The sequence below is a fragment of the Monodon monoceros genome, unplaced genomic scaffold, assembly GCF_005190385.1.
Source record: "Monodon monoceros isolate NGI ecotype Baffin Bay Population unplaced genomic scaffold, NGI_Narwhal_1 Super_Scaffold_22, whole genome shotgun sequence".
Classification (NCBI taxonomy): Eukaryota; Metazoa; Chordata; class Mammalia; order Artiodactyla; family Monodontidae; genus Monodon; species Monodon monoceros.
The window spans coordinates 123070200-123097195 of record NW_021703779.1 but is presented as its reverse complement, the minus strand read 5'-3'; the positions used below and the strand labels follow the sequence as shown (position 1 = coordinate 123097195).

The following is a 26996-nucleotide window of genomic DNA, read 5'->3' as shown; positions in this document are numbered from 1 at the left end:
AAGCAGATTCCATAGCCAGCTGTGTAATTTTCTGAATGAAAATAACATCCATGTGGCTTTTTAAATACACTGCTTTAAGTGAGTTGAGAACCAATGGTTTCTTTTCTAAATATTCATTATTTTAAACAATTATAGCTACTTAGAAAAAAAAAAAAAGAACTGAAAGGAATCCAAAATGTTATTGGGAAGGCTCTGCCCTCCCCCCACCGCCCAGTTCTAGAAGCCTTCCTGATCCAGATGATTCCCATAACATCAGGCCCAGCACCAATTTCTCCACTCTCTACGTTTCAAGACCTGTGACCAGGAGTTTGTCTAAGGTCTCGGGCTGGACACCAAGAACTCCATGAGGATTTCTTTTGTCAAAAGTAGGAAGGGATGACTAATTTTACAAAAGTATTTATCTCAGTTCCACTTTAAATGGGAAGCCCAACACAATAACTTAAAAATAGTATACAATTTACTAATGTGCTAAAGATTTCCCAAAGTTGAGAGAATACATAAAGTGAGATATACCTGTGAGGGCAAATACCTAATAAACAAATTAACAAATCTCTCCAGTTTTTATTGGCCCCTTTGTTCTTCCTTTCCTAGAGGTGAACTTAAGAAGCAAAGCGAATTACCACGGTCTTTGCTCTCTCCCCTGGCAAAACTGTTACTTGCATATTGAGGAAGGTGAAATCTGCAATTGCAGGACTACCTATGGTTTGCAGCATCATCACTTTTGGGCCAGCTAGAGGCAAGTGGTCACTGAAAAGCTGGTAGAGAGGTAGGCACAGGGTCGATGTGTACACTGTCCCTCAATTGTTTTTCTGCAGTCAGGAGAGGCATGAAATCAACAAGAGAAATGGGATCTAGAGGCCAACTCGTCTGAGCCAAAAGGCAAGCAGTCAAGACGGCCTCAGATAGGTTTAGAAAGGACCCTATTAACGTTCCAGAAAACAACAGAGGCAAATGTGTGGACCAGGAGGGAGGGAGAACAACACTTCTCATCTCTTTTGTAAAACATTTTTATTTTGAAAAAAATTCAAGCTTCCAGAAAAGTTGCAAGAATATTCAACAAAAGCCCATACATACGCATCCTTCACCCAGTAGAAGTTGCAGACGTGATGGCCCTCTACCTCTAAGTGCTTCAGTGTCTATTTCCAGAAAATGTGAACATTCTCTTACATGACCACAATACAATTATCAAACAATCAGGAAGTAGACATTGATACCCTGTTAGATCGAATCTACTAACTTTATTTAAATTTTGCCAATTGGCTCAACAATATCCTTTATAGGAAAAAAAAAAAAAAAAAAGATCCAGGAGCGCATATAGGTTTATGCCTTACATTTAGTTGTCATATCTCTTTAGTCTCCTTCAACCTGGGCCAGTTCTTCTGTTCTCTGTTTTTCATGACCGTGACATTTTTTAAGAATGTAGGTCACTTATTTTGTAGAATGCTCTTCAATTTGGGTTTGCTGTCTGAGGTTTCTTCAGGATTAGATTCCAGTTACGTACGTTTAGCAGAAGTGATGCTGTGTCCTTTTCAATACGTCACATCAGGAGGCATATGAAGTCAACTTGTCTTAATACAAGGCACGGTACGGTACGTTTGATCATTTGGGTAAGGTGGTTATCTCCCAGGTTTCTGTACTGTCAGTTACCATTTCTTTCTCTTGCAATTAATCAACGTTTTATGGGGAAGTACTTAGAAATGATGTAAATATCTCATTACTCCTCCTACTTTCATCCACTGTCTTTAGACTCCATCAGTGACTCTTGCCTGAATCAATTTTTCACAGTGGTCTTGGTTAGCACATCCGGACTGAACAAATAAGTAAGTGTATTGTGGATAATGAGAGCTAAGTTTCTCACTTTCAGAGAAGGGAGCTACCAGTAAGAAAAGGGGGAAGACGGCAATGCGATGGTGTTTGATTGAAATAGGTGGTATCCCTATGACCTCATGGTATTTTAGTATATATACAGATGGACGTATATAGAAAGAGATATAGATGTGTGAGTATGTATGTATGTGTGTGGATATGCATACGTAAATACCTCCTAGCTCTGTTTGCAGAGTGCCTTAGAAATAATGACACTCTGGTAGCAGAAAGCACACCTGGTCCGCCCATCTTGTTCTGTAAATACCATTTTCCAACAAAAGGAATCAGGGGTTCTAAGAGAAATGGCCGATTCCAGGGCTGTAGCCGAGAAGCACACGAGGAGCCTGAAGCTATTTTGTTATGCCAGAAATTAAGTGCTCAAAGATCAAAAGGACACAGGAGCCAACTTGAAGGTGCCCCCATGGGTGAAGTCTGAGAAAACTTACACATCAAACTAAAACATAAGGTTGTGACATTCTACTATAGTTTTGTAAGATATTATTGGGTTGGCCAAAAGGTTCGTTCGGGTTTTTCCGTAACTTCTCACATCTTCCGTAAGACGTTACGGAAAAACCCAAACGAACTTTTTGGCCAACCCAATATTACCATGTGGAAAGCTGGATAAGGGTACGCAGAATCTCTGTGCATTATTTCTTGCAACTGCATATGAATCTACAATTATCTCAAATTTTAAAATAAATAAATATAACTCATGATAGTAATGTATTATCGCTCACTGAAAAAAATAAGAATCCATTCCTGCCAACGTTTTCTTGCTTACTGAAGATCATCTCATTTAATCAAAACGATTACCGTGATTGCTCTCAGCAACATCTGCAGATGTCCCTAGATCTAAGGGTTTGTCTCTGTGAGTTGTGACTGGTGTGTCTCGGCAATTTCAGAGTCATGGAAATCCTGAACTTGGCAACCAAGATCTGGTGCTCTGCGGAGGTTCTGAGCATTCAGAGCAGTCAGGACTTCCAGATCCTCGTGCCATCTCAAGAAGCCCACTAATTCTGGGTCCTCATACACGCATACGGAATAAAGTGCTGTTGCTTCCTTAATTCACCTCCAAACTGGATGAACTGTTCAGAATGGTCTTCCTGTCTTTGGCTGTGGAGTTCACAATTCACTTGTTTTTCTAACATTTAAAATCTTTACAATTATGGCTCGGATGTGATCCCTTTCAGTGACACTAAAAAACATTTAAGTGTTAACTTACTACATCCATCTCTTTATAGTTATATATCTATAGGTAGATGGTGTTGAAATCTATAGCCAAAAACCTAACGTATATTTATGAAGTCTTCCATTTTGATTACTTAAATATAAACTATTTATATATAATATAGATAAGGTAAATGCCCCAATCTGACTAATGTCACTGCTATCTCTGAAAGTCAGCTCATTCACTGAGCTGAGATTATCACCCACATACTTGTATAGTGGTAGTTTAGTGATAAGTGTCACAATTTTGTTTGTTCTTTATAAGCTTTAACATTAGCCAGACCTTTTTGATTAAAGTCAATATTAGCTCTACAATATTGACATTGGCTGTAGTTTAGATTTTAAATCAAAGCTCTTTTAATGTCTTATGTTTGGTTATAGAAAGAAAGAAAAAGAAACCAGTGATGCTAACCTGTCTCTCTCTCTCTCTCTCTCTTTTCTCTGTCTCCCTCTCTCACACACACAAATGACATTTTTGTACTCACTTGCCTTTATACAGTTAGCATGGCCAATATAGCAGGAAAATATTACCCAAACTATTTCTTCCTAACAGAATTCTGACATCTCTGTTTTTCACTTTTAACAAGCTACAATTACAACTGCAGTTGAAGCTTTCTGTACGGGTAATTTGCATTCCAAAAATACTAGGAAATTCGACTGACCTAATTTCTCAAAACTCGTTACTTTAGAACAACACTTAAAAGGGAGAGGTGCCCACAACAGTTGTCAACAAGTAGACTGAGTACTTCATAAGTCGTGGCTCCAAATGGTGATGTGGCAGCCACAGCCCGGAGTCAAGAAGACACACACGCTGCCTGCTGCCTGGGTATAAAATGTCTCTGAGTTTCCCTATGAAAACAGCCCTGGGAATGAGAAAGTGCTCTGTACACCTGGCTTCTTATGTAGTCGTAAGTTTATCAGTTCAGACTTTGTCTCTACATTCCCTTTATGGTGGAGATATTCTGGAAAACTCTACGTGACTGAATGTGCATGAAAATCAAGTATCCGGGGATCCTTTTTTAGTCCCTCTGTATCTTTATTTATGAAAATGTTTTAAATTGGGGAGGGGGGTTGTGCTAGGAAAAGAACTCAATTCTACAGCCAAATTCATGAGTGAGACTGACACTTTAAAAATAATTTCCTTTGGGAATTCCATATGGTACATTTGGAAAGGCAAATTTTAATACTAAGTTCCTGGGGAAGTACTTATCTGAAAGGCAATGAAGAAATGAGAAGTAAACTGAACCATTAGCCTCCAAAAATAGAATATTTCTGGAAAGTATAAAGTCATACAAACCCTTCTGGAACAATATTTATAAAATGGGCAAATTAAAAATGGAAAGGCAAAAATACATGACTCCTCTTCTCTCTGGGGGGCATTTATGTACTTTTTTACCCTCCTTCCCACCTTGAATTGAAAGGCTAGGTTAGAGTCTACAGGAGGGAGACAGACAATTCTCAAACCATCACCACCACCAAGACCTCACACACACACACACACACACACACACACACAGACAGACTTTAGGCCAAGTTGTAGATCAGTACTGAAATGCTAACAGTAAGTTTAAGTGGCAAGAGAGAAGGGTTTTCTTCTGTGGTGTCCCATGCTTTGAATGAGAATCACACTGCCTGACAGCTAAGAGCCACTTTGAAAATCGAAGCGTTTGGTACACAGAGGAGAATTCTCTGTGTGTGTGTGTGTGTGTGTGTGTGTGTGTGTGTGTGTGTGTGTGTGTGTGTGTGTGTGTGTGTGTGTGTGAGGTCTTGGTGGTGGTGATGGTTTGAGAATTGTCTTCTGCCCAGATGATGACCCTGAGAAGTTTGTCATTTCTTTCTCAATCTGGAGGAACTGGATCCAAGGATTTTTCTGAAGCAGTGACAGAGCTGAAATATCTGCTATGAACTACACGAAAGAAAAGCAAAGCAGTTACAATTCACTCTTAAACTTGCACAATTTTAAAGCCGCCAAGGAACAGAGATTAATATTGGGGGATTATTTTAGAAACAGGCGATCCAATTTGTTTTTCTTTGCATGAAATCAAACCAAGTAGGCTTCAACTTTGATCCGAATTTCAGAACCTTTCTTATAAGTGGTTGCTAACATCTCTATCTGTGCTGCAAGAGAGCTATTTTCACTAGAACTACACGGTATAAAATTGAAGTCAGAGTTGTAAATCACTGGGCCATCTGTCCTTACGCTGTCACAAATCATACATGGAGGAGCATATATTGTATAATGAAAATAGACTGACAAACTTTTCGAGTTTACATGCTTCTGAGTTAATTAATCCTCTGTCCCACACGTTTCTGAGATTCTCCAACAATATGTTTGATGAATCGGTTTAATTACATGAATGGGGTACGTGTGCACGTGTATGTTTTACAATGTCACTATCACAAATCCAAAGGAATCCATGCAGTTGACTTAACATTTTCACTTAAAATGAATGTAAATCATTTTAATCACATACAGAACCTAGATCTATTGGCCTCATTTTGCTCATTTGGTTATTAATGTTGAAAATATATATTAACATTAACAGAATAATATCTCACTTCCATCTTAATGAAGATTTATATGCATATACATCACCCTTGCATTCCACAAGGATGCTGCCGGGAGCGAGTGTTTTAGTGGCTGGAGTTGAATTCCAATTTCAGGGATGTTTTCTCAGTGCTCTCACCGACACAAAATTTGATCTCAGGAAAGTTCCATGATCTCTCTGTGCCTCAGTTTCTCTTTTCATTAGGGGGTGTGCCTCCGTGTGTGTGTGTGTGTGTGTGTGTGTGTGTGTGTGTGTGAGATCATAGAGCCCGGTTCTTTACACTAAGGTATTGGAATGGTTTATAAATGAGTATGTGCCAGAAGGCTTAAGTTGCGATAAATGAAAATATAAACATGATCATATCAACAAGATAGGAACATCTTAATAAAATAGGGTTGCTAAGGGTTTTTTTGCTAGCCTGAGTCACTCGGAATACACACGAATCGTAAGAAACTGTGCAATTTTATAATGTAAAGGAACTGCACCAGCCACTGTACATTAAAAGTCTTTTGAAAGACCTGATGTGCACTTAAAATTGAACCCCCCTCGCTGTAGCCCTAAAACAAATAGTAAAACAGTGAATACGAAACTGACAAGGTCCCTGCAGCATGCAGCATGGTCCCCCAGCAGTAAGGAACTGAAATTTTCCCTCAAAGCCTTTTTTTTTTTTTTTTTTTGCGGTACGCGGGTCTCTCACTGTTGTGGCCTGTCCCGTTGCGGAGCACAGACTCCGGACGCACAGGCTCAGCGGCCATGGCTCACGGGCCCAGCTGCTCCACGGCACGTGGGATCTTCCCGGACCGGGGCACGAACCCGTGTCCCCTGCATCGGCAGGCGGACTCTCAACCTCTGCGCCACCAGGGAAGCCCCCTCAAAGCCTTTTTTTCCAGTCCTTTGTAGATATGATGTACGCCTGTTTCCATAAACAAGAGAGTGCATGCCCACCTCCTCATACAAAACGCCCAAGAAAACACACAGAATGTGAAACTGTCCCCATCAGCAGATGGGCCGGAGACGAGCTGGTCGTCCTGCCCCACACAAATGCGAGCGGCGCCTTGTCAAGTGCCCCTGTGACAGCCCACGGGGTTAAAGATAGCGCACCGTGCACCTGCAACTTTTGGAGAAGAAGTGAAGACTTGAGGTCCAGCGGGGGTAACCCGATTTCCTCTTGTCATCAGGACGCAGGTGGCCAGCAAACAGCAGCCACAGTTTGACTCTTTTGCATTAGATTTTTTTCGGGGCACACCTAGGAAAAGAACAGCGCGGGGAGGCTTTAGGCGCCCAAAGGAAACCAGCTGCGCGGCCTGGGCAGCCCTCAGCACCGAGGGCAAGGTGCCCTGGCAGAAGCTGCGTGGGACGCTCCCTGCCCCTGTTTACTGCCCTGACCTGGCAATGACATGAACTCCGCAGCAAACGGATGCAACGGGGGAGAGTGGAGTGCGGTCATGGAGGGAGCGAGGCCTGGTCCAGGGACGCCATTCTCAACCTCTGCGCAAGGGAGGCCTGGACACAACTCATTTCACTGCTCTCTTCCTTTTTTACACTGAATCCACATGCTCAAAAGTAGAAAAATGAGAATTTACGATCAGGTCCAACCTGATCTGAAATATTCACGTGCAATTCCACGTGGCCCCAACTGAGAACCTCGGTGGTCGTGCAGCCCTTGCTTTCACATCAGGACAAATCCAAGGATTGGCATAAGCAGGGGTGGAAATCCCTGAAGATCACTCACTCACACACACACACACACACACACACACACACACACACACAGAGGAATATATAATTTGGTTCTAAGAACTTCTAAATGTTTATGATAGAGAGTTAACACGTCTTGATAACAAAAACGATCTCATATGAAATATGGTTCAGTGTTAATTTCTGAAAGCAGACATGCTCTTTTTTAAGGGAACTTTTTAGCAAGAGGAAGGCAAAAGTGTTCCCTCCCCACTGCCCCCGGGCTGCAGAACTTTAGTGAGTTACACCTGAATCTGCCTTAAGTTGGAGTGATTGCTAGAGGCTGCGCTGGGTTTGCAATTAGGCGTCCTGTGCGTTGTAAGAGGGGGCAGGGATGGTGACAGTGGCACCATCGGAAGGCCCCCTGGGATGGTACCTGGTCTGGTGATCTGCCTCCAGGCTCCTAGGCCTGCTTCTCTCAAACCACGGCCTGTGAGGAGGAAGCAGGTTAGGGCCGCGTCTATTCCAAGTTCATCTCCAGTGCGTAGTAGAGGCCACACACAGATCAACGACTGCAGCGGCCTTAGCCATCATGATGCCTTTATGCTTCACTCAGCTGTTTGACTTCCACACAAAGACTTCTTCTCAGGGGCACTGTTTGGGTCATTACAGAATGGGCTTGTCAGAGGGCTTTGTAATTGTAACCATAAACAAATTACTTTAGGAAAAAGGCCAGAGCCACCGGCAGCAATCAAAGAGATTTGTCAAGACTGTTTCCGATTATTTTATATCAGATTCCTTATTAAATAGAAAAAAAAAAAACGAAGTGACTGCAGGTGAAGCGATAATCATTTTTGCAAAAGCTGTAATGTCCAAAGTAACAGACATACTATAACTGAGGCATGGAAGTTATTTCCACTTTAAGACATTTAATTTCAGATGACGAATTAGGATAAATGCCTGCCCTCTGTGAAGAGTTGAATGAAAGTTCTGCTTAAAGGGAGTCAATTCCCTGCTCAGTTTAAATTTACTCAGAAAGTCATTTTATCGCGTCCAAAACAGAGGCAGCTGAGCCAGTGTTAAGAAGGACCGAAAGAGTCCTGTGACCTAGCAAGTCCAGTCAACCCAGCACAGAAACATGGCAGCCCAGTGCCTGCCACCTGGAGGCCCCCGGCACACTAAGGAGTTCAGAACTGAACTCGACCTGGTCGGACCTTTATGCCTCATAGTTTACCCCTCGGCCAAATATGCCTCTCTCGCAGCAAGTGGGAGTGGGGCTGCTGGGAGGGTTCTAAAAAGCTTACTTTTTAAAATGCACAGACGCTGCTAGAACATCAAATGGCTCTTACAAACAACGTTTTGATGAGTTAAGTGTAAATGAATCAGAAACATATGGATTACATTTCCCTCCAAACACACAGGGGTCTCAAAATTAAAGAGGGAAAAAGGGCTGAATCCAAAAGCGATTGAAAATACTTCTAGACAGGCAGCAGGCCCAGAATGCATCCTGGACGCTAATGGATTTTATAAGTTTGAAAAATGTTGGAGAGTTAAAGTTCCCTCTTTGAAGCATCTCAGATGTAAGCTTGTTTTATATGATTTTTTTTTTCCTTTCAATGCACAAGTGTTCAGGGCATCTGGCATTGATTATTTTCTTCTTTAAAAAAAAGAGTGTTTAAAATAAAATAATGGCATAATTTGTTTAGACAAAACAGCCCTCAACCAGACAAAAAGGCGAACAGAGGGTGGTGGGATAGGGTATCAGGAGCACACATCTTAAGAGTTCAAGTTTCACGAAAGCCTAGAATCTACAGCTAGCTTATGTACGCTTGCATGTATGTGGTGTACCTATATGTGTATCTATACATGCGGATATAAGTACCTACGAATATACCCACACAGGTAAACATTATCATTAACTTATTTCCTCAGGTCTTGAACGGCCCATTTTACTGCCACACGCGGAGTATGTGCCCATGGACACGAGGAACGGTTCAAATTCCTCTTTGAATTTCCAGGCTCTCTTTTTCCCATTTTTAAAAAGAATTTGTAGTTTCTTCCGCTTTGTATTATTCCGTCTACATGAGTGGAGGACAGACATTCACTACCAGCCAAACTGAACCAGAAATTGCTATGAGTGATTTCACCTAAAGATGTGTTTAAAGACTGCAATATTTAGTCCATGATGTTACGAACAAAGATGAAAAAGATGCTTAGGTTTTATTTCAGAAACACACAGAAAGGGAGTGGAGAAGAGGGAGGTACATATCCATTCTCCATTGTGAGAGATGCTGACACCTCACTCCTGAGCTGGAGAATAGTCAACCGCATTCTGTAACAAGCCCGTCAATAGCCAAAGGGAGTCAGGCGCCCGCACGAAGACACTGGCTGCACAGCCTCTATTTAGATAAGGTTCCGTTAAAATGCCAATAGGCTCCATGTGTCGAGCTCGCAAATCGGTGAAGAAAAATTTTAAAAGCCTATATATGTCAGTGATTCCCAATCCTTTTAATTAAAACAAATTTTTTTAAAAATTTGGACTGTTGATGCTATTTTCATTGTTTTTTGCATTTTATGCGGCAGTAATCTTCCTGTTCTCCCCTTCACACCCCACGCCCCAAAAGTCAGGTAAAACATTGTGAGCTCTATACTTTTAAAATTTAAAGTGAATTTAATGTGATTTGACTTGAGCGTTATTTTCCAACAATTGCAAGCTTGAGATTCACAGCCAATGCCCTCTACTGCAGGTTTTCTCCTGAGGAATTTTAAAGTGTCATAAAAACTCAGCAGTTGAAACAACCTCAAAGTTCATCTAGTTCAACCTTTATCTAATGCTGGAATCCCCTCTACAACATTCCTGATAAGGGTCATACAGTCTTAGCTTAAACGCCAGACATACGTACTCCTCTACCTAAAACTCCACGAGGTAACGTCCACTCAAGTGGAAAGTGACCCAACACCACAGGCCACCCCTTCTCCTCCCCATCAAAGCTCAGTCACATGTGGGGTCATTGCTCAGGGCAGTCATGTATTAACTTCTCTTGTAGGATGAACGGGCCACGCCGACAAAGCACTGAAAATACAACAGACCACTGCCCAATTACGTACAATCAACTTCGTGAAGCAAAGGCTGTCATCTGTCACCCATGCTGATACTCAAGGTGGCTCTCTGGAAGAACACAGCTGGCTCTGTTTGGTCTTATTAGCAAAATCCATACTCCAGGGCCAAGACTCGCCCAGGACAAAATGGAATCTAAAGTCTCTTTAATAGACTATTTGCCCAAGTCAAGATGAGTCTCTAGTCTGGAATCTAAACTAAATATTTCTAAAAAGCATTTGGTAGCAAGAAACTATTCATCTTAGGATGCCTATGAAGAGCTACGGGCATGCCCTATGACGAAGATGCGTGAAAACATTCTTTTCCAATTTAGAGTCCCTTTAGCAAAAAGACTTCATACTGTACAGCTGAATTCAGGGGTTTACAATAACTCATCAATAATACAGTACAGGAAGTGGTTTGCTGAATACTGACGGAAAGGTTGCAGTAATCAACAATGCGGTGCAATGTCACAGGGGCTATATTTTGACTTAAGATCCCTCTCGCACAGCAGGTGGAAATAATGAGTACTAGACACTGAAGAAATTATTCAAGGCAGCGCTGGGTCAGTCTAGCTTCCTGGCAGCCACAAAGAAAGCCAGATGCCCTGTGCCATGCGTTTCACCTATGATTGATGACTCAAGCCCTTTCAGAATAGTGTCTTTGGAAATGGTTTGCTGTGGCTCCGGCCAATCCTCTTTGTCATGTCGATCTCCTTCCCATAAATCTCCCGCAGGAATCAACCAGGGCAGTGGTCCTCAAGGGTGGGCGAGGAGTATCTGTTTTTGTCATCTTAAAGAGGGCCACAATCCCTGCGACTGGAAGGACCTCTGCCCAACTCCTCTCCTCCTACTTTAAGCATTTAAGGATCCGGCTCCAGTGGCCATGTATGCAATGGCCACCATGAGATCCCCAGTGCCTGGCCCATGTAGACACCTACCACATATGTGATGAATGAAGGAACGGATGAATGCCCGTTCTCCTCTTCAGGAGACAGACGCAACACTTAGAATTTCACCCATCACAAAGATGGCTTTCGTACACATTGCAAGGAGAGTGTTGTGTCAGAGTGGAATGCTATTCGGATCCAATCTCCATCTTGCAAGATGAAGCCGTGGTCACAGCCAGAGGAAGAGGGGCTTTTCACGCCATCCAAGTAGTAGTTTGTGCAGAGGTGGCCAGCGTGGAGCAACAACTCAAGCCTTGCCTCTGAGGAGCTGTATTACAGGGCAGTGCTATGGCGCCAGGGTTTGAACCCCAGCTCTGCTGCTACCTACGCTACCTACCTGTGTGATTTGAGCAAGTGACTTAACCTCTCTTAGGCCTTAATTCCCCCATCATAAAAATGGCAATCATGAACACGACTACTACCTCACAGGGTTATGGAAGGTTGAAGAGTTTACCTGTGGAAGGCGTTCGGAGGATTGCCTGACGTGCAGCGGCCACTCCATACACGGGATCCATGGTCATCTCCCAAGGGTAGGCCAACATGGTCACAGGGAGAGAGATGCAGTTTCCCAGGAGGCACCGGGGTTCAACATTAGTTATCTGATTCCTTCTGGAAAAGCTCCTGTTAGCCTTTCGATCCTCTGGGGTTCCCATATTGTGGCAATTAAAGGGAAAGATACCCAGAGGGAGGTTTCCCTGGGCAAAGGCTGGTAAGGATCTGCTCTTGCACCGAACTTCTGAAAAAGTGTGTGTGGACCAGGCGGCGAGGCCTCACTTGGTTCCATCTACCCTAAAAATAGAGCTCGAGCCTTCCAGGCCTGGCCACCTCCCACACGCGTATCTAGACAGGGTCTCCGTGAGTCTCTGCAGGCCATTATCCCAGTGCTGGGACGTCCTGCCCTGAGAAATGAGAACACAGTGAACACGGCAGGGCTGCCCTCAGACCCGGGGAGGGCTGACGAGAGCAGAAGACATTATACTTCCTCTGTGTGGCCCTTTCTCACAGATGATGGAATGCGTAGCAGAACTGCCCAGACAGGAAGGAATTGACTGCCTTGAGAGGGAGTTTTATTCTCCTCCCATTTCGGTTTTGTTTTTGTTTTTTTCTTTTGGACCAGCAGAAGCTGGGTAAGCACTGCTAGGGAGAGTGAGGGAAGGCGATGACCAAGGAGCTGGCGTAGCTCCGATCCCCGTTAAGGTCTGAAGCTCTAAGGCTCTCCACAAGCGCCGGGATGTGTATCTGGGAGGAGGCGCTCCGGAGAAGCAGCCAGCACCTCTCCTCTCCCCTCCACCTTCATGAGAACTACTCTGAGTAGTTCACGTTGATTCATGAAAATTGCTCCTATTTCTCCTTAGATTTTTAGAGCTTTTCTGATTCTTAAAGTTCAGGTTTTAAATGGGAGATGATCGTTATGGGAAAAAAAGACTGTAGCTCACAGAGAGCCTTAATTCTCCTCTTAATAGTTCCAGAGGGATACAGAGTATCCGTACTGACTCTAGGAAGGCCTCCTCACCCATTGTCTATTTATGAAAATTCAGCCTTATTATTAAACGCCGGCCACGTAAACAAGTGCGGCTTAATTTGCCAAAGCAAAACGGCTAGGATTTCCAATGTCTTTCCATTCTGTTGAACATGAAGGTCTAATAACTTGACAGTTTAAATTCAAGATGCCACAACAGTTTGGGACCAGAAACTTGGAATTCAATGAAACAGCTTGCAAGATATTAAAGGCTTCTGTCCCCAGAATATGTTTTCTTTTTTTCCAGCGTAGGCTGCTTCATTCACTACCACCTTTTAAACATTGCTCTCATAAAATGCACAAGCAGTCTTTAGGAGAAATTAGTTAAACGGCTCCCAGAAAGCAGTGTTGTTTTTCCCCTTTCGAAACACTGCCGCAAGTATCCCAGCTCACTAATAAAGGGTAAACAAGTCTGAAAATTTATCACATGTAACAGGTATGATTAAAAGGAGGACTGAGGAGGTCAGTGATGCTCATGCGAGGGGCAGTCCTGTTGTCAATGCGTTAGACCTACCCAAGGAAGTGAATAAAACTGCAACTACTGTGTCGTTTACAGGAATAAATGTCAGGAACCCAAAGACAGAGATGGGAGAGGGGGGGTGGTGACAGAGCGCGGAGCGCTGCGGAGTTGGAAGTAGCGTCAGGCTTCTTCCCTCATGGCTGCTGAGGTCTGGCTGGGCTCCGGGCACACTGACAGAGGAGCCCGAAGTCACAGGAGAGGCGAAGTGAGTTCAAGGATCCACATTACACACAAGCCCATTCAACGTGGGGTTGTCCCGCCCCCGATCACCACCACTAAAATAGCTGGAACTCCTTTTCAGAAAAAAGTAGCATCAGAACTTCATTCAGGAAATCCAGGTGCTGGCACACGTTTGAACAAACACGAATTCACAAATCCCCATTTCATGACCTAGCAGCCATACCACCCCGCACAGCCCACAGGGTGAGGCCCAAGTTCCCAAGTGAGACCGTGATGGATTCCAAACTTTCCCAGCCTGTGGGGAATAAAAGGAAAGAGAAGGAAAGAGGAGACACAAGAAAACTGCAAAAGTAGCCCTAACACTGGCATTGCACGTTTTGCTTCTGTTTCTGGCTCTGTAGGTTCAACTTTTCCCTACCAGTATTTACACCCCTGCAGTTTTCTGCTTAGCGTCGTTGTTGCTGTTAAATAAATGTGTGTCACACGAACCCAAGACCCTGGACCATTTCTGTGGAGTCATATAGGCACATTCATTCAGTTACTTTCCCCCTTTCTAATTCCTATGAACGACAGCAAAAAAAATAATTAATTAATTAAAGCTCAATGAAGATTTATGAGGGGACTCATTTCCCAACTTCTGCCCCTGTAGCTGGGTGAGGCAGCTTAACTAAAACATCTCTGAGAAATGCCATGAGCCATGAAGTTTCTGACTCGCATATCATTTATGATACCCCTGGGGAGCGGGCCTGCCTAAGAAAACCGAGGCCCAGCACCCCATAAGGTTCTCATTACAAACAGGAATGTGCCAGGCCAGATGCACTGGGGGTTGTCAAGCTCTGCAAACTCTCCCCACCAAAAAACTCATAAATTTTGCAGGATATATTGCTTTTCCTTGAATTTTTATGATTATGTTCAATTTCAGGAAACTTACCCCATACTGCATCATTTGCCTTCGTTTTTAAGAGTTATCTGACGTCCATGAAGTTCTATGGACTTTCTACTAATCATGTTTTTTAAATCTTAAGAATATAAGCCTACGTATTTCCAGCCAGCCATGAATTTAAAATCTCCCCCCTTCTTCCAATTTTGGTATGCAATTGCAGGCCGAACAGATTTCGAAGGTTCTCTGCTGGACAAACTCACCTTTCCATCTTCCATTGAGGCAAGGAACCCAAAGAAAGATGGCAATAATGGTGATCAGGGTGTACAAGGTAGTCAAGACTTGGCACTGAAACTGGATGGGTGACACTGTAAGACTCAGAGGCAGGTACTTGCCTGGAGCAGTCACGGTAGCATTCACAGCCCAAGGAAAAGACTCCCCAACCCCAGGGTCAAGGGCATTGGAAATGGTGGACTACAGTTGGGTACCTAGGCAAAGTTTGGTGTCCTCCCACATTTTAACTTGGTAGAGTGTATTTTATTGATTCTAGTGCTATTTTGCTAAATTTACTTTTCATAACACATATTACAGGCTTGAATACTTAACCAATCTCAAATTCGTTACCAACCCCATCTTTCAGCTAATCGTGTAGTAAGAGGGGCAATGTCTATAAACCGTTTTGCTGCCTAGCTGTAGCTATGGCAGTTCTTACTGCTACACCCAAACCAGAAGGCAGTCTTTACACACCCCAGAAACCCAGAGGCAAGGCAGATATAATCCTGTGCTAAATCAGATTAGGTGAAGCAGACAAAATCACAACTTTATTCAATGTGTCGTTTATCCCGGGTGACTAATGCGTTATTTGTCTGAAGTTAAAATTGAGCTTTGAGAAACTATGAAATAAATCAAATGCCCTACTTTATGTAATTTTAACAGACAGATCCCATTAGGATTCTACTATGCATAGCTGTTGGTTAAGATCATTGACCAGTATCCTTATAAATTAATCAACTGAGGTAATACTGGCTCTGCTGTCATCGTTTGCTACTAATCTACAGTTAGAATTCACTTTAACTTTTCAAGCCTCTTGAAACAGGTTCATCAAAGTTCCATTTTTTTGTTCAAAATATGTGAGTAACTGTGATTGTTTACAAAAGCCTGTGGTAGAAGTGAACTTCTATCACTCGCGGTCTGAATACATGTGAACTGTTTAAAGTTTACACTGTTACAGAACTGCAAAAAAAAAACGAATTGGCCAAAATGTCTAATTGTAGCAAAAGGGATATGGTTAATATTTAGTAGTTAACTTTTGAAAAAAGATCATCATGGCTCTTGCATTCCTCCTGGATCTTTAATACTTGGATATGTTTCATTTCTGATTATGAGACCTAATTTATTAAAAACCCGTAAGTATCTACAGTTCCTCCTCCAAATATGTACCTTAATGCCTGGTTAATTTAGCTAACTGGGTGCTTTACCTCCACTAAAATGTCCTAGATTTCTTCAACACCTTTTATCTTTCTGTCTTCCTTGACCTGCATCTCATGACCTTTAACTGTGTACTGTAAAAACAAAAAAATAATATTTAGAGAGTTTTTTTCCCAAGGTTAATTTTAATTAATCTTGAAGTTTTAAGTTACCCATCAACTCTGATACAGCTGATGTCCAACTCTGTGAAGGCAGTGGGAAAAACACCTACCTTCTGGGGTGCTTATTCAATATGGTGGTGTGTGTAAAGCATGGAACATAGTGCTTGGCAAATACGAGTTCTCTTACGCTGGCTCTCAAACCATCTTACAGAGTGCTGCAAAATGAACACATAGGGAAACTTTTCTGCACATCCTTGAGATGAAACTGCAATCTGAATCCTCCAGAGGCATAAATAGAAAATGTGTTCGGTCTAAAAATACGTTAGGAAAACCCAAATCCTAGGTTAGCCTCCAAAGCAGGAGCTATTTTTAAAACAAAGAAAGAAGGGAGGAAGGAGGGAGGGAGGGAGGGAAGGACAAACAAGAAACACGAACAAGGCAGCAGGCTCAGAGGAAAAAATGCTATAAAAGTATGGAGACGAATATTCAGCAAATGTTGAAGGCATGCTCTCCCCTCCACCTTTGTACTACATGAAAGCCTCATTCTGATGACAGTAACAATTTAAGACACCTTTTTTAAAAAAAAGTCTGCAAAATTACCCTTACAGCATTGTTATAGATACTAAATGTAGGTGCACCTCGCAAAAAGAAACTGCTATGCGTAACAATCTAAAATCACAAATTTGATAAGTTTAGGGTTGCTTAGGAGAGATTACGCTCATCAACAAAGAATTCCCCACAGGATTCCTAGCAAGCAGATGCACATAGAGAGACTTACTTTATAAAACTTTAATAAGCATGCTATTTCAGGAGCCTATCTGTTGAACACGTCTACCTGTACCTACCTGTCTGACCATCGTGATTTTAGATCTTCTCTTAGACCTCATTCTTGCACCTCTGAACTATCTCTTCACAAATTTGATCACACAAAGCATTAAGCAGGTTACTGTGTATCAATCCATTGATTCATTCAACAAAAGGTAACTGAGCACCTACTGTGTGCCACTCTTCTAAGCACTGCAGATGCAGTGGTAAATAATGCCGCCCCCCAAAAAACTCCACCCTCATTGAGCCCACGTCCAATGCATCTTCCTCCCAAGCACCGAATCTTGTGCTTACACCAAAGAGGAGCAGAATCGAGCATCTCTTGTTGGAGTAGATATCAGGTCATTTACACCTCATATATGGTTATGGACTCCAACCCAATGCTGCCTTGTAAATACTAAAGATGAGTGCCAGAGGCCTCGTCAGCCCAGTCCGCTGCCAAGCCCCGAAGCACACAGGGCTTGCCACTATTCTAGCATCTCTCCCAGGGCATCATCATGGGCTAGCAGCTCAGCTAAGTATTCACAGCCTGTGCGTTAACTGCAGCTCTGCAGCATACTATCCGTGTGACCCTGGGCAAGTCGCTGAACCCCTCTGTCCCAGTTTCCCTGCCCTGTAAAATACGGAACTCGGATAACACAAATCAGAGCCGTCACATAGGAAATGTAAGCTCTAATTATTATTTTCACTCATTATTATTAATGTGATTCATTATGGCTTCCCACCTAGAGGTAATATTTTGAAGACCTAGCACGGCGCCTGAATGAATTGGACAAGCCAACGATGCTGCACTCTGAATTGGCTGCATTAGGCTATTACTCTGGGCCAGACGCTAGGATTACACCAATAAAAGACATGTTCTCATCCCTCAAAACAACTCAGATGCATTGGACGCCTGTTCAGGGCAGTATGGCAGCTCAGAGGAAGGGTGTCTAACCCGACGGGGCAAGAGGATGTGAGTTTGGGGACGCAGGAGGTATAGGAGGATTGTAGCTAGCGGCTTCCCAGAGACAGAGCTGAGATTCGAAGGATGAGACAGCCAGACAAAGAATTATTTGGTGGCCGAAACAATTCATTATAAACACAGATGTAAACACCAATCAGATGGTACCAAGGCATCAACTTACACTTTAGGAAAAAGAAAGACTAAAGGAAAAACATCAATACACACCTTCCACAAAAATGAGCTAATAATTTTTTTAAAAAAGGAGAAAGAACAAAAGAACAGATATATCTGGGTACATCTCAAGAGCCGCGATATACGCTTCTTTCGAAAATCGCTACTTTGCCAGCAATTGTGCCAACTTACAAACATTTGTTTCAACTGATTCAGGAAAACAAACTCTCATTTGGTATTTCTTTGAAGAATGCTTGCCTCGATATTTACATAATTCAGACAGTCAAATAATTGTCCAGAATTCTGTGGCTATTCCCCAGCAAATGGTGGTCAGTGGTAATGAGAACACTCCACTCACACAGCAAAACATAACTTCAGCAACTATGTGATGAACGTGAGCTATTATTCAAGCAGTAAACTCCGGGTCCAAAGGCAACCGTTTAATAGCAAGTGTCGGCTGCTCCTGGTCTGCTAAACAGCCCCCATTTCTGGCTTTCCAGTTCACTCTGGGCATTGCGGAGGACTGCTTCTCCTCCTCTAGCTCACGTTCCCTCTCTCTCCCTGAATTCCTATTTTACTTACATCCATGCCACACCATTTCCCCCAATCCAGGTCTACATTCCACTGTCAAGTCAGTGGGGCCAGAGGTCATCTTCTACATTCCTTTATCTCCCCCTAAAAGTGACTGCCGAGCAAAGCGTTGGGCACAGAGCAGGTACACAGTGCAGACAGTTCTGGAGAGGGTGACAAATACTGAACCAGGACACGAGAGCTCCGGACCTGACCTAGCGTTGTCACGTATGGACGGTACGTCCTGGGCCCATCCTGGGCCTTGGTCTCCACATCTGTATGAAGAGGAGGCTGGACCCGATGATGGTGAAGGGCCCTCCAGTCTTGAAACACCGGGTTTAAGGAATGGATGAATATCTACACACCTGAGCCAAGCCTTTTGCCAGCAAATAAATAATGGCTAATTGATGAGACCTCTCCAGGATTCCATGGCACTTCATCAGAAACATCCATCACGCTGGAATTTAATTTAGTTACTGTGGCTGTGCCGACCTGGCGTGGAACCACCAGTCCCTTTGGAATATTAATTTATTAAAAAAAATTAGTTGACTGACATCCTGGAGGGAGAAATAAAGCCTCTGCAATTGCATTTCTCGTTGTTCACCAGACAGTTAGGTCGTCGTGTACATATTGCCACAGTCAGAAGGTTAAAGTGTCCTCATAACACGCTCCTTCTGGTGGGTTGGTTTGATCAAATCACACTAGAGACCCAAAGACCAAGGAGACATCAGACCCCTAAGAGACTTGTCCCAGTGACTGTTAAAGCCCAGGTCACAATGCAGCACCACTACAAGACGAGTCGGGTTTTATTTTTTATTTATATAAAAAGAAACCATTTCAATGCTATTGCCAGGAGATATGTGGCCTACAAAACACAAAATCTGGACTCCAGGAATATGGTTTAATCAAGGCCACCAGTACCTGCTACTGAGACCTGGTTTTCACTGAAGCCGGTCGATGATGCAAAGAACTATTATTTGGAAATCTAAGCAAAAAAAAACCCATTCTTTATAGGATGGAAGTGATGGGTTTCTTCTTTTCCTTTTCTCCAGCAAAATGAACATTGAAAAAAATAAACAGATGAGTGATTTTAAGTTTGTAATGAAAACACAACCTGTTTCCTTAGCTTATTTCCCAATGTGTGGCCTTTATACCTTCCTAGACCAGCACAAGCCTATTGAACAACCAAATCAAAGATTCCTTTCAATCACCGGCTGGTTTTCTTTTCAAAATGAAGCAAAATGCACAGGTATATGAAGAATAGCATCCCATAAACTAAGCAATCCATAATCAAAATCAGATTCTAGCTGGAGGGCTATTGTCAGCCCTGCTTAAATCAGGCCATTTTATTTAAGCACTCAGATCATTTTTCTCAGCTCAGTAAGTAGGTGGATGTTAGCAGCTAAGGTCATCGAAAAGATTTACTTTAAAATAAATTCAACAATTCCGAGCACCGTCCTCTCCATGGTATAAAGTGTGCCTCGCTTTGAACATGCATATAAAATTTCATTAAAGTGCAACATAAAAGTTTTACATTAGAGGAACCCAGTGCTGGACCTTTGTTTAACAGTCATGATAATTTATGGCGCGGATCTGCTACAGTTAAGTAGAAAAACAGGCTTCTCACGATGAAATACAAGTCATAAAGGCTGAAACGCAAGGAAAGCTGGAGGAATCCCAACCCTCCGACCACTCAATTCTTCTTCAGATTTTTGTCACACATACTTCTTCAACGTTCTCCACACAGATTGAGACACAATACCAGTCCTGCACCCCTCTACCTTCAAAGCTGGTTTTTTCAGTTCTAAGCATATCTTAGGATTCATAGAAATCTATTTTTTTAAGCACACTGATAAATAACAGGGGTTCGAGTTTTGCCTTTCCCTATTAAACTTTTCTTGGTTACCATCCTTCTTTCTCGTTACTTTCTGCGCAAGAGACCAGACTGGCTAGGAGACCTTCAAAAAGTTACAATTAAAACGCTATCAGGCAGGCAGAGGGGAGGTATTACCACCAGGATCTAAGCAACTGTCTTTGGAAGACAGAAGCATTTGCATAGAGCCCTCTTGGAGCTGATGGGGCTCTCATATCAATCAACACATGTTTCTTGAGCACCTGTAATGGGAAAGGCACTGTGCTGAATGATGCGAGAGGGCGCACACCACTCCCTAGGAAGCGGTGTGGATATCTAAACACAAACGACTTAATGCGACAGTAGTGACTCAGTGCAAAGAACACTAAACACAAATCCTGAGACCATCCACACACTGTGAAAACTTAGGCAAGTCACTTAACCTCTCTGAACTTCAGTTTTCGTGTCTACAAAATGGAGCCAGTAAGACCAGTCCTGACAAAGCCACATGGTTATTGTGAGGATCAAATCAAATGATAGATGTGGTAAATTATAAAGCTTTGGAAAGAAATGTTATTAACCTCCTATGCCCAGCTTTGAGGCTCCCACTTAACTAGACAATATACCATGGTCTTCTTTAAGTTCAGGTACCAAATCTTCAAAATTAGGGCATTCGAATTTAAATGGACAGTTCTCAAGGACTTGAGTTTTGCCATATATATATGTGTGTGTATATATATATATATATATATATATACACACACATATATATAATACATACAATATATATGAATGGCAAATTACAATACACATATTGTAATTTGCCATTCATACGTTTTCATTAAAGGGGCATCCATAAAAGAAGTGCTAAGAGATTGTACCATTACATAAATTGTTCCTTATTCAATTAAAAGAAAAAAGCAGAGTTCCATGGCTAGTCGATTACATGGTAATTCCACAGATTTTTTTTTTTATACAAGCATCATATACACAGTCCAATCCGTTTGTTTCAGTGAGAGCTAAATGCTCAAACCCACACAGGAACAATAAATAATAGGCAATGAGGTTTTGCAGAAAGGCACTTGAGCTGGAAATTGGGAGATGTGGATTCCTGACCCAGCCCTACCACTAACCAGGCTGTGTGAACTTAGGTGAGTCAATCAACCTCTCCAGGGCTGTTTGCTCATCTGTAAAATGGGAATAACACGTGTACGTTCTGATTCACAATGACCGAATGAGATGATGTATGGAGAAGGATCCCACCTGTTGGAAAGGCTCAGACAATATGTCAGTTGTTGCTGGTGCAGGCTCTGGGATCAGCTCCATCTAGGCTGGAACCTGAATTGCATCACTGAGTAGCTACTGCCTCCATTTCTTCATCCAAAAATGGAAATCATAATAGGTCCCATCTCATAAAGTTGTCTGAAGGACTAAGTGAGACTGAGTATTTAAAGCACTAGCTACTCCGTCATGTTTGGGGCACAGAGTAAACACCCAAATAACAGTAGCAACAACGATGATGCGTCCTACTACAGACACAGGTGAAACACACACACACGCGCACACACACGCGCACGCACACACACACACTCCTCAGAAAGGTTTCTCCAGGTTGTGGTCTTGAGTTCTTAAATCAGCAACACATTTGTTTCCATTATCAGTAAACAAGTTTTTAAAATCTCTTTCTTTATCCCACAGCAATCAGAAAAAGACAAAATTAAAAGTGAAAAATGTAGTCACTGTACCAGTTGTTTTGTCTACATGACAGGCTAATCAAGTATGTGGTAGTTTCCCTTTCTGAGGGATGAGCTATAAGCTCATAGGACTATAGCTTATAGATTGTTCCAGAGATGGCCATTTTATTGGGCTTTTACGATTCTGAAATTGTTAAATATGTGCAGATTTTTCATGCAAGAAATAGTCTCAGCTAAGAATAATGGGCATGAAATAAAGGTTCAGCACATTAAAACCATTCCTATTCAACAATAATTAGCATGTTTAAATACAATATAATTTTTATCCATCTACAGAACGCTTAAATGTTTGGAATCTCGTTTATGTCTATAATGACAGATTCATATTTGAGGCAGTCATCTTCAATCTTGATTTGTATATTTTAAAGTTGTTAAATGCTTGACTGAATCATTAGCAAAACAATTCATGTATCATTAAACTGATTTCTAACATGAGATAATTTTCTTCCTTGTCCAACAGACCTGCCTTTTAAGATTTACGGGGACAGCATTTATCTTTGGGGGTTTCAGTGGGTGTGGAGGAGACCTCATCACTAGCTAATTTCACCACCTTGAGTCTCGCCCTCCCATATACTCTCTTAAGAAACTCAAGCCCAAGTGGTTTGCTGAATGAATGCTCAAACAAGCCGGAGAATGCATATTGTACCAGCAAAAAAAAAGACCACTGACAGTCTCCCTTGCAGTGGAAAACAAACAGAGGGGGAGGGGGAAAGATAAATGGCTGGAGGTAGAGAAAGAGAAATCCTGGCAACCTGGAGGCGCCGCCCCGCCCCCTCCACATTCCTGCCACCCCCAGGTAGACCAAGGTTGCAGTTCCCTGTCTCTCCCCGACCTTCCCATCCATAAACAGGCCTCTTCCACTCTTCCGGAGGATTGCTGCGCAGGAGGCCTCCAAGATCTGTGTGCGCAGAGCAAGGGGAAGCAGCCGGGCTGCTGCAGTGCATGGGCCATGCCCAGCTGGAGCTGAAACAGTTCACTTTTGTCTGGAGAGCAGGGTCCCCGCCCCCCATGGCTGAGGGAAACTGGGGAAAGCGGGGCTGCTGGGGCAGCCCCGGGGGAGGAGAAGCCTGGCCCGCACATGGCCCCTTCCCAGCCTGGACGGCCCCACACAGACCTTTGAACTTTCTATTTATATAACAGTTTAGTGAGTTTAAGTCTCTTCCTGTATAACTGCCCGTTTGCAAGCTCGCCTCTAATTAGGCTACTTGTGAGACACCACATAAAAACTACAAACCATGGATGCCGGCCTCCGTCCTTCGCAGTGAGAAGTCGGCCACTGTCACAATGGCTTAACTACAATTTTCACCAGGCTTTTGAACATTGTGATTTTGCTATCACAGTGGTTTCCTTTTCCCTTTTTATTTTTTAGAATGAGCCCTTTGCTGTATCTATCTTCCCTTCTTTCCTTCTTTCTTTTTCAATAATAAAAAGAAGATAAGTAAGCATCTCTACAAAGAACCTCGGCCTGTCACGAAGCAACACCTAATCAATACGGGAGGGGTGCTTGCAGGGTGGAAAGGCTGTGCGCTTGGTAGGCCCTCGGATTTTGCTGGTAAACAAGTCCAAATCTAGCCACGTGAGCTCCAGACACCTCAAGAATTCATTTACTGGGTTACCACAGACAAGTCTACGGAGTGATTTCAACGATGAAATTTGATTTTTTTCCCTTTATCTTTTTTTTAAGAGCAAGTGGTGTCTTTGGTGCACACAGCCATCTGCGCCTTCCTCTTCTTTCACAGAATGGTTCATATTAAACTCAGACACAGGTGAACATTGCTCATTCACCCAGGAATCTTGAAGAACGAGAGCTCTGGCCCTTTAATCGACTCCAGAGCATGACCCATTAAGAGATTCTTGCGGTGTGTGAAGTCCAGGGCTCTGTTCCGTTAGGCACCGAGCACTCCCAGACTCGGCACATCCACACTGCAGTCACCCGTGCCCCATCCTTTCCATTTGCATTCCTCCTGACAAATGTGTACGTCTCTAAATGGGCACGCACTTTTTGCTTACTGTAGTCTAGTGTTTGCAAATGACACAGATGCCTGTGTCTGTAAAGTCTTTCTTCATTAAGTCTTGGAAGATGAGTTTGTTTTTTAGCTGGCCTGATCCAGTTATTGTCAGACATCTAGGGTTGCGGTAGAGATGGCTCAGAGCTCTCTGTTCCACAAGTGACTGCTGAGAAGAGATCCAATGGAAATGAGATCCTTAACTTGGCTGGCGCCCTTTTCTTCCTAGGACCTCCTGGGGAGTTAGGGGTGGGGAGCAATGGATGCCATCAGTCTAAGCAACTACTTGCTCCCCAGGAGGGGAAGTAAACATATAATGAACATGTAATTGGCATGCTCTGAATGTCCAAAGAGAGTTTGGAAAGGTACACACTTCCATTCAAGGCAATAGCAAGCTTTTTAAGTTCATCCACTATTCACATTGATGTTCCTTTTCTCTGTCGGGGTGTACAACACACAGGCGCACAACCGCATTACAAATGTTTACAAACACAGATGCATAAGGAAGCTTGCCCCTCACGATCAAACAGTAAGAAGGAGAAATTTTCCTGGAACGTGTGCACAGAGGGAAAAGGCCAGCTTATTTATGCAGACGCGTTATACTAATTCATCGGTATTTCACATAATATCCACGGAGTGTCCAAGTCTGCATGTTTCTTAACTGACGTGGCATAGTCAGGGATAGTTTCCAAAAAGGGACAAAAAGAAATCGCAACTAAAAGAGCCCACCTCCTTTAAATGTGCAGCTGCATGTGCCTAAGACTAAACTGAAATGAAAACAATATAATAAACATGTTTTTAAAAACCTAATACCTTGTATATATGTTTAACATTTGAACTACACCCACAAAATCACTTATAACGTCTGTTAAATTAATGATGTTACCCACACCATATATTAGGCAAATTGTATGCAAATAGTAATGCTGTGGTTATCAGTGGTGTGCAAAATAAACTAGCAAAGCAGGGTAAAGGCTGTATACAGGAGCGTAATATTTAACTGAGCAGTAATTTTACCGTGATCTTTACTTTTAAATAACAACAGCATGGTTGTTAAAAACTGTAACCTGTTTTTCTGCAGAGCTGATAAAACCCTGCGTGGTATCAAAAATGCCTTACAGATTAATACTGATACAGTGTAATTTGTGGCTTCAAGGATTTACCCGGAATCGCTGTAAAATAAAATGTATTTAACTTCTGATTATCTTGGATTTGCAACTAAAGGAGTCATGATTGACATGATGAAGCTATTGGCTAAGAGTATGACCCTTTTCTAAAGAAGGAGATTGCCTAAAATATCACATCAGCAAAGGGAAATCCTTGTAAAAATACACAGCATTCATCGTCAACGGCTGCCAGTAGTTTAACATTGCAAAAGATTTCGCACTGTCGGTCGCTACTATAGATTATTCCAACTACATTTGAAAAGGCAATAGCCAAGAGTGCAATTCGAAGTCGCTGCCGCCGCGCCTTCCCCCCGTCTAATTCCATAGGCTGTGGGGGGGAAATCGATACGTTAGAATGTTATGACAAATTAACAGTGATAACGTTGGTGCAGGAGGTGAAGCTTCTGTAAAAGTTAATAGATACGCATATCTATTTATACACACGCGCGCGCGCATCACGCAGACTAACAACTTTCCGGCTCCCCAGTCACCTCTGCACCATCTTTCACAAACCTCTCGGGGACAAGCTGACGGTATTTGGGGAAGAGCCGACTAAACCTATGAATCCGAGCTGGGTGCCCATTAAACCCACAAACCTGCGGCTGCCTCCCAGTGGGGGGCGGACGGGGGCCCGGCCGCTAATTAAATGTGCGTTGACGTCGGAGCGGCCAACTTTAGGGGCCAACTTCAAAAACCCTCAGTCTGGAAAGCCAGACGCCGCGGTCGGCCCGGACCGGGTGTCCCCCGCGCGGTGGTCCCCGAAGCCGCCGCTCGGCGCCCGAGTGCGGGGAACTTGGGCCGAGCGGGTGGCAGGGAAGGTGTGCGCGCCGCGCCGTGCGGGGACCGGGGTGGCGGCGGGGGCGGTGGCCGCCGAGGAAGCGGAGGGCCGCCGGTGGCACCTCGCCGCTGCCTGCCCCCCGCGGCCGGCCGCCGGCGTCGGGCACCTGGAAAGTTGGGGGCATTTCGGGCGGGCAGCATCCGGTGCGCTGGGAAGGCCACCCGGCCAGCCGTTCGGGGAGAAAATCCCGGCGGAGGTCGCGCGCCTCAGCCCCCGGGCAGTACCGGATCCGATTTGGGCCAGACGCAACTCTTTGGACTTGGAGTGTCAAACGACGCCCTCGGGACCTGCATCCCTCCCTCGGTCCCCACCTCCCCCCACCCGGGCACCCGACCGAGGAGTCGCGGCGGCCGGGGCCAGAGGTGGCCAAGAGCAAGTGGGAAGGCGTCCCGGGCGCCCCACCAAACCCCGGCTTCTCTTAACAAAGGCGAAAAGCCCAGCCCCGGCCCAGGGACCCGCGCAGCCAAGGAGAAGGCAAAAATCAACACCTACCACTGCTGCTCCAAGTCCCAGTCCCTGAAAAAGTCGAATAGATCCATAGCGGCCGGGCGGCTGCGGCGGCCGGGCGTCCGTCCCTGCTGGCGACGAGTCTGCGCGGCTCTCGGCGCGGCTCGCTCGCTGCTCTCCGGCCCTCCCGCCCGGCTAAAAGTGCCCGGGCCGCATCGGCGGCGGCGGCGGGCGCCGGAGGTGCCGGGTCCTGCGCTCTGGGGCGGCGAAGGCGGCGGCGGCACCGGGCGGGCAAGTGCCTGGCCGCCCGCTCGGCTCCGCTCGGTCCGCGGCTGCCCGCGCGCCCAGCGCCCCGACGCTGCGGCGGC

General features: G+C 43.9%; 1 protein-coding gene across 1 annotated transcript in view; it reads right to left on the bottom strand.

Moving 5' to 3' along the window:
• Nucleotides 1-26843, bottom strand: part of AFF2 (AF4/FMR2 family member 2) — a 499888-nt gene extending 473045 nt beyond the window's left edge. The window contains exon 1 of the mRNA XM_029240247.1: nucleotides 26674-26843. Within this exon, the coding sequence (XP_029096080.1) occupies nucleotides 26674-26720 (47 nt within the window). The 5' untranslated portion in view covers nucleotides 26721-26843. The remainder of the gene's footprint in view (nucleotides 1-26673) is intronic.
• Nucleotides 26844-26996: the final 153 nt, after the last annotated feature.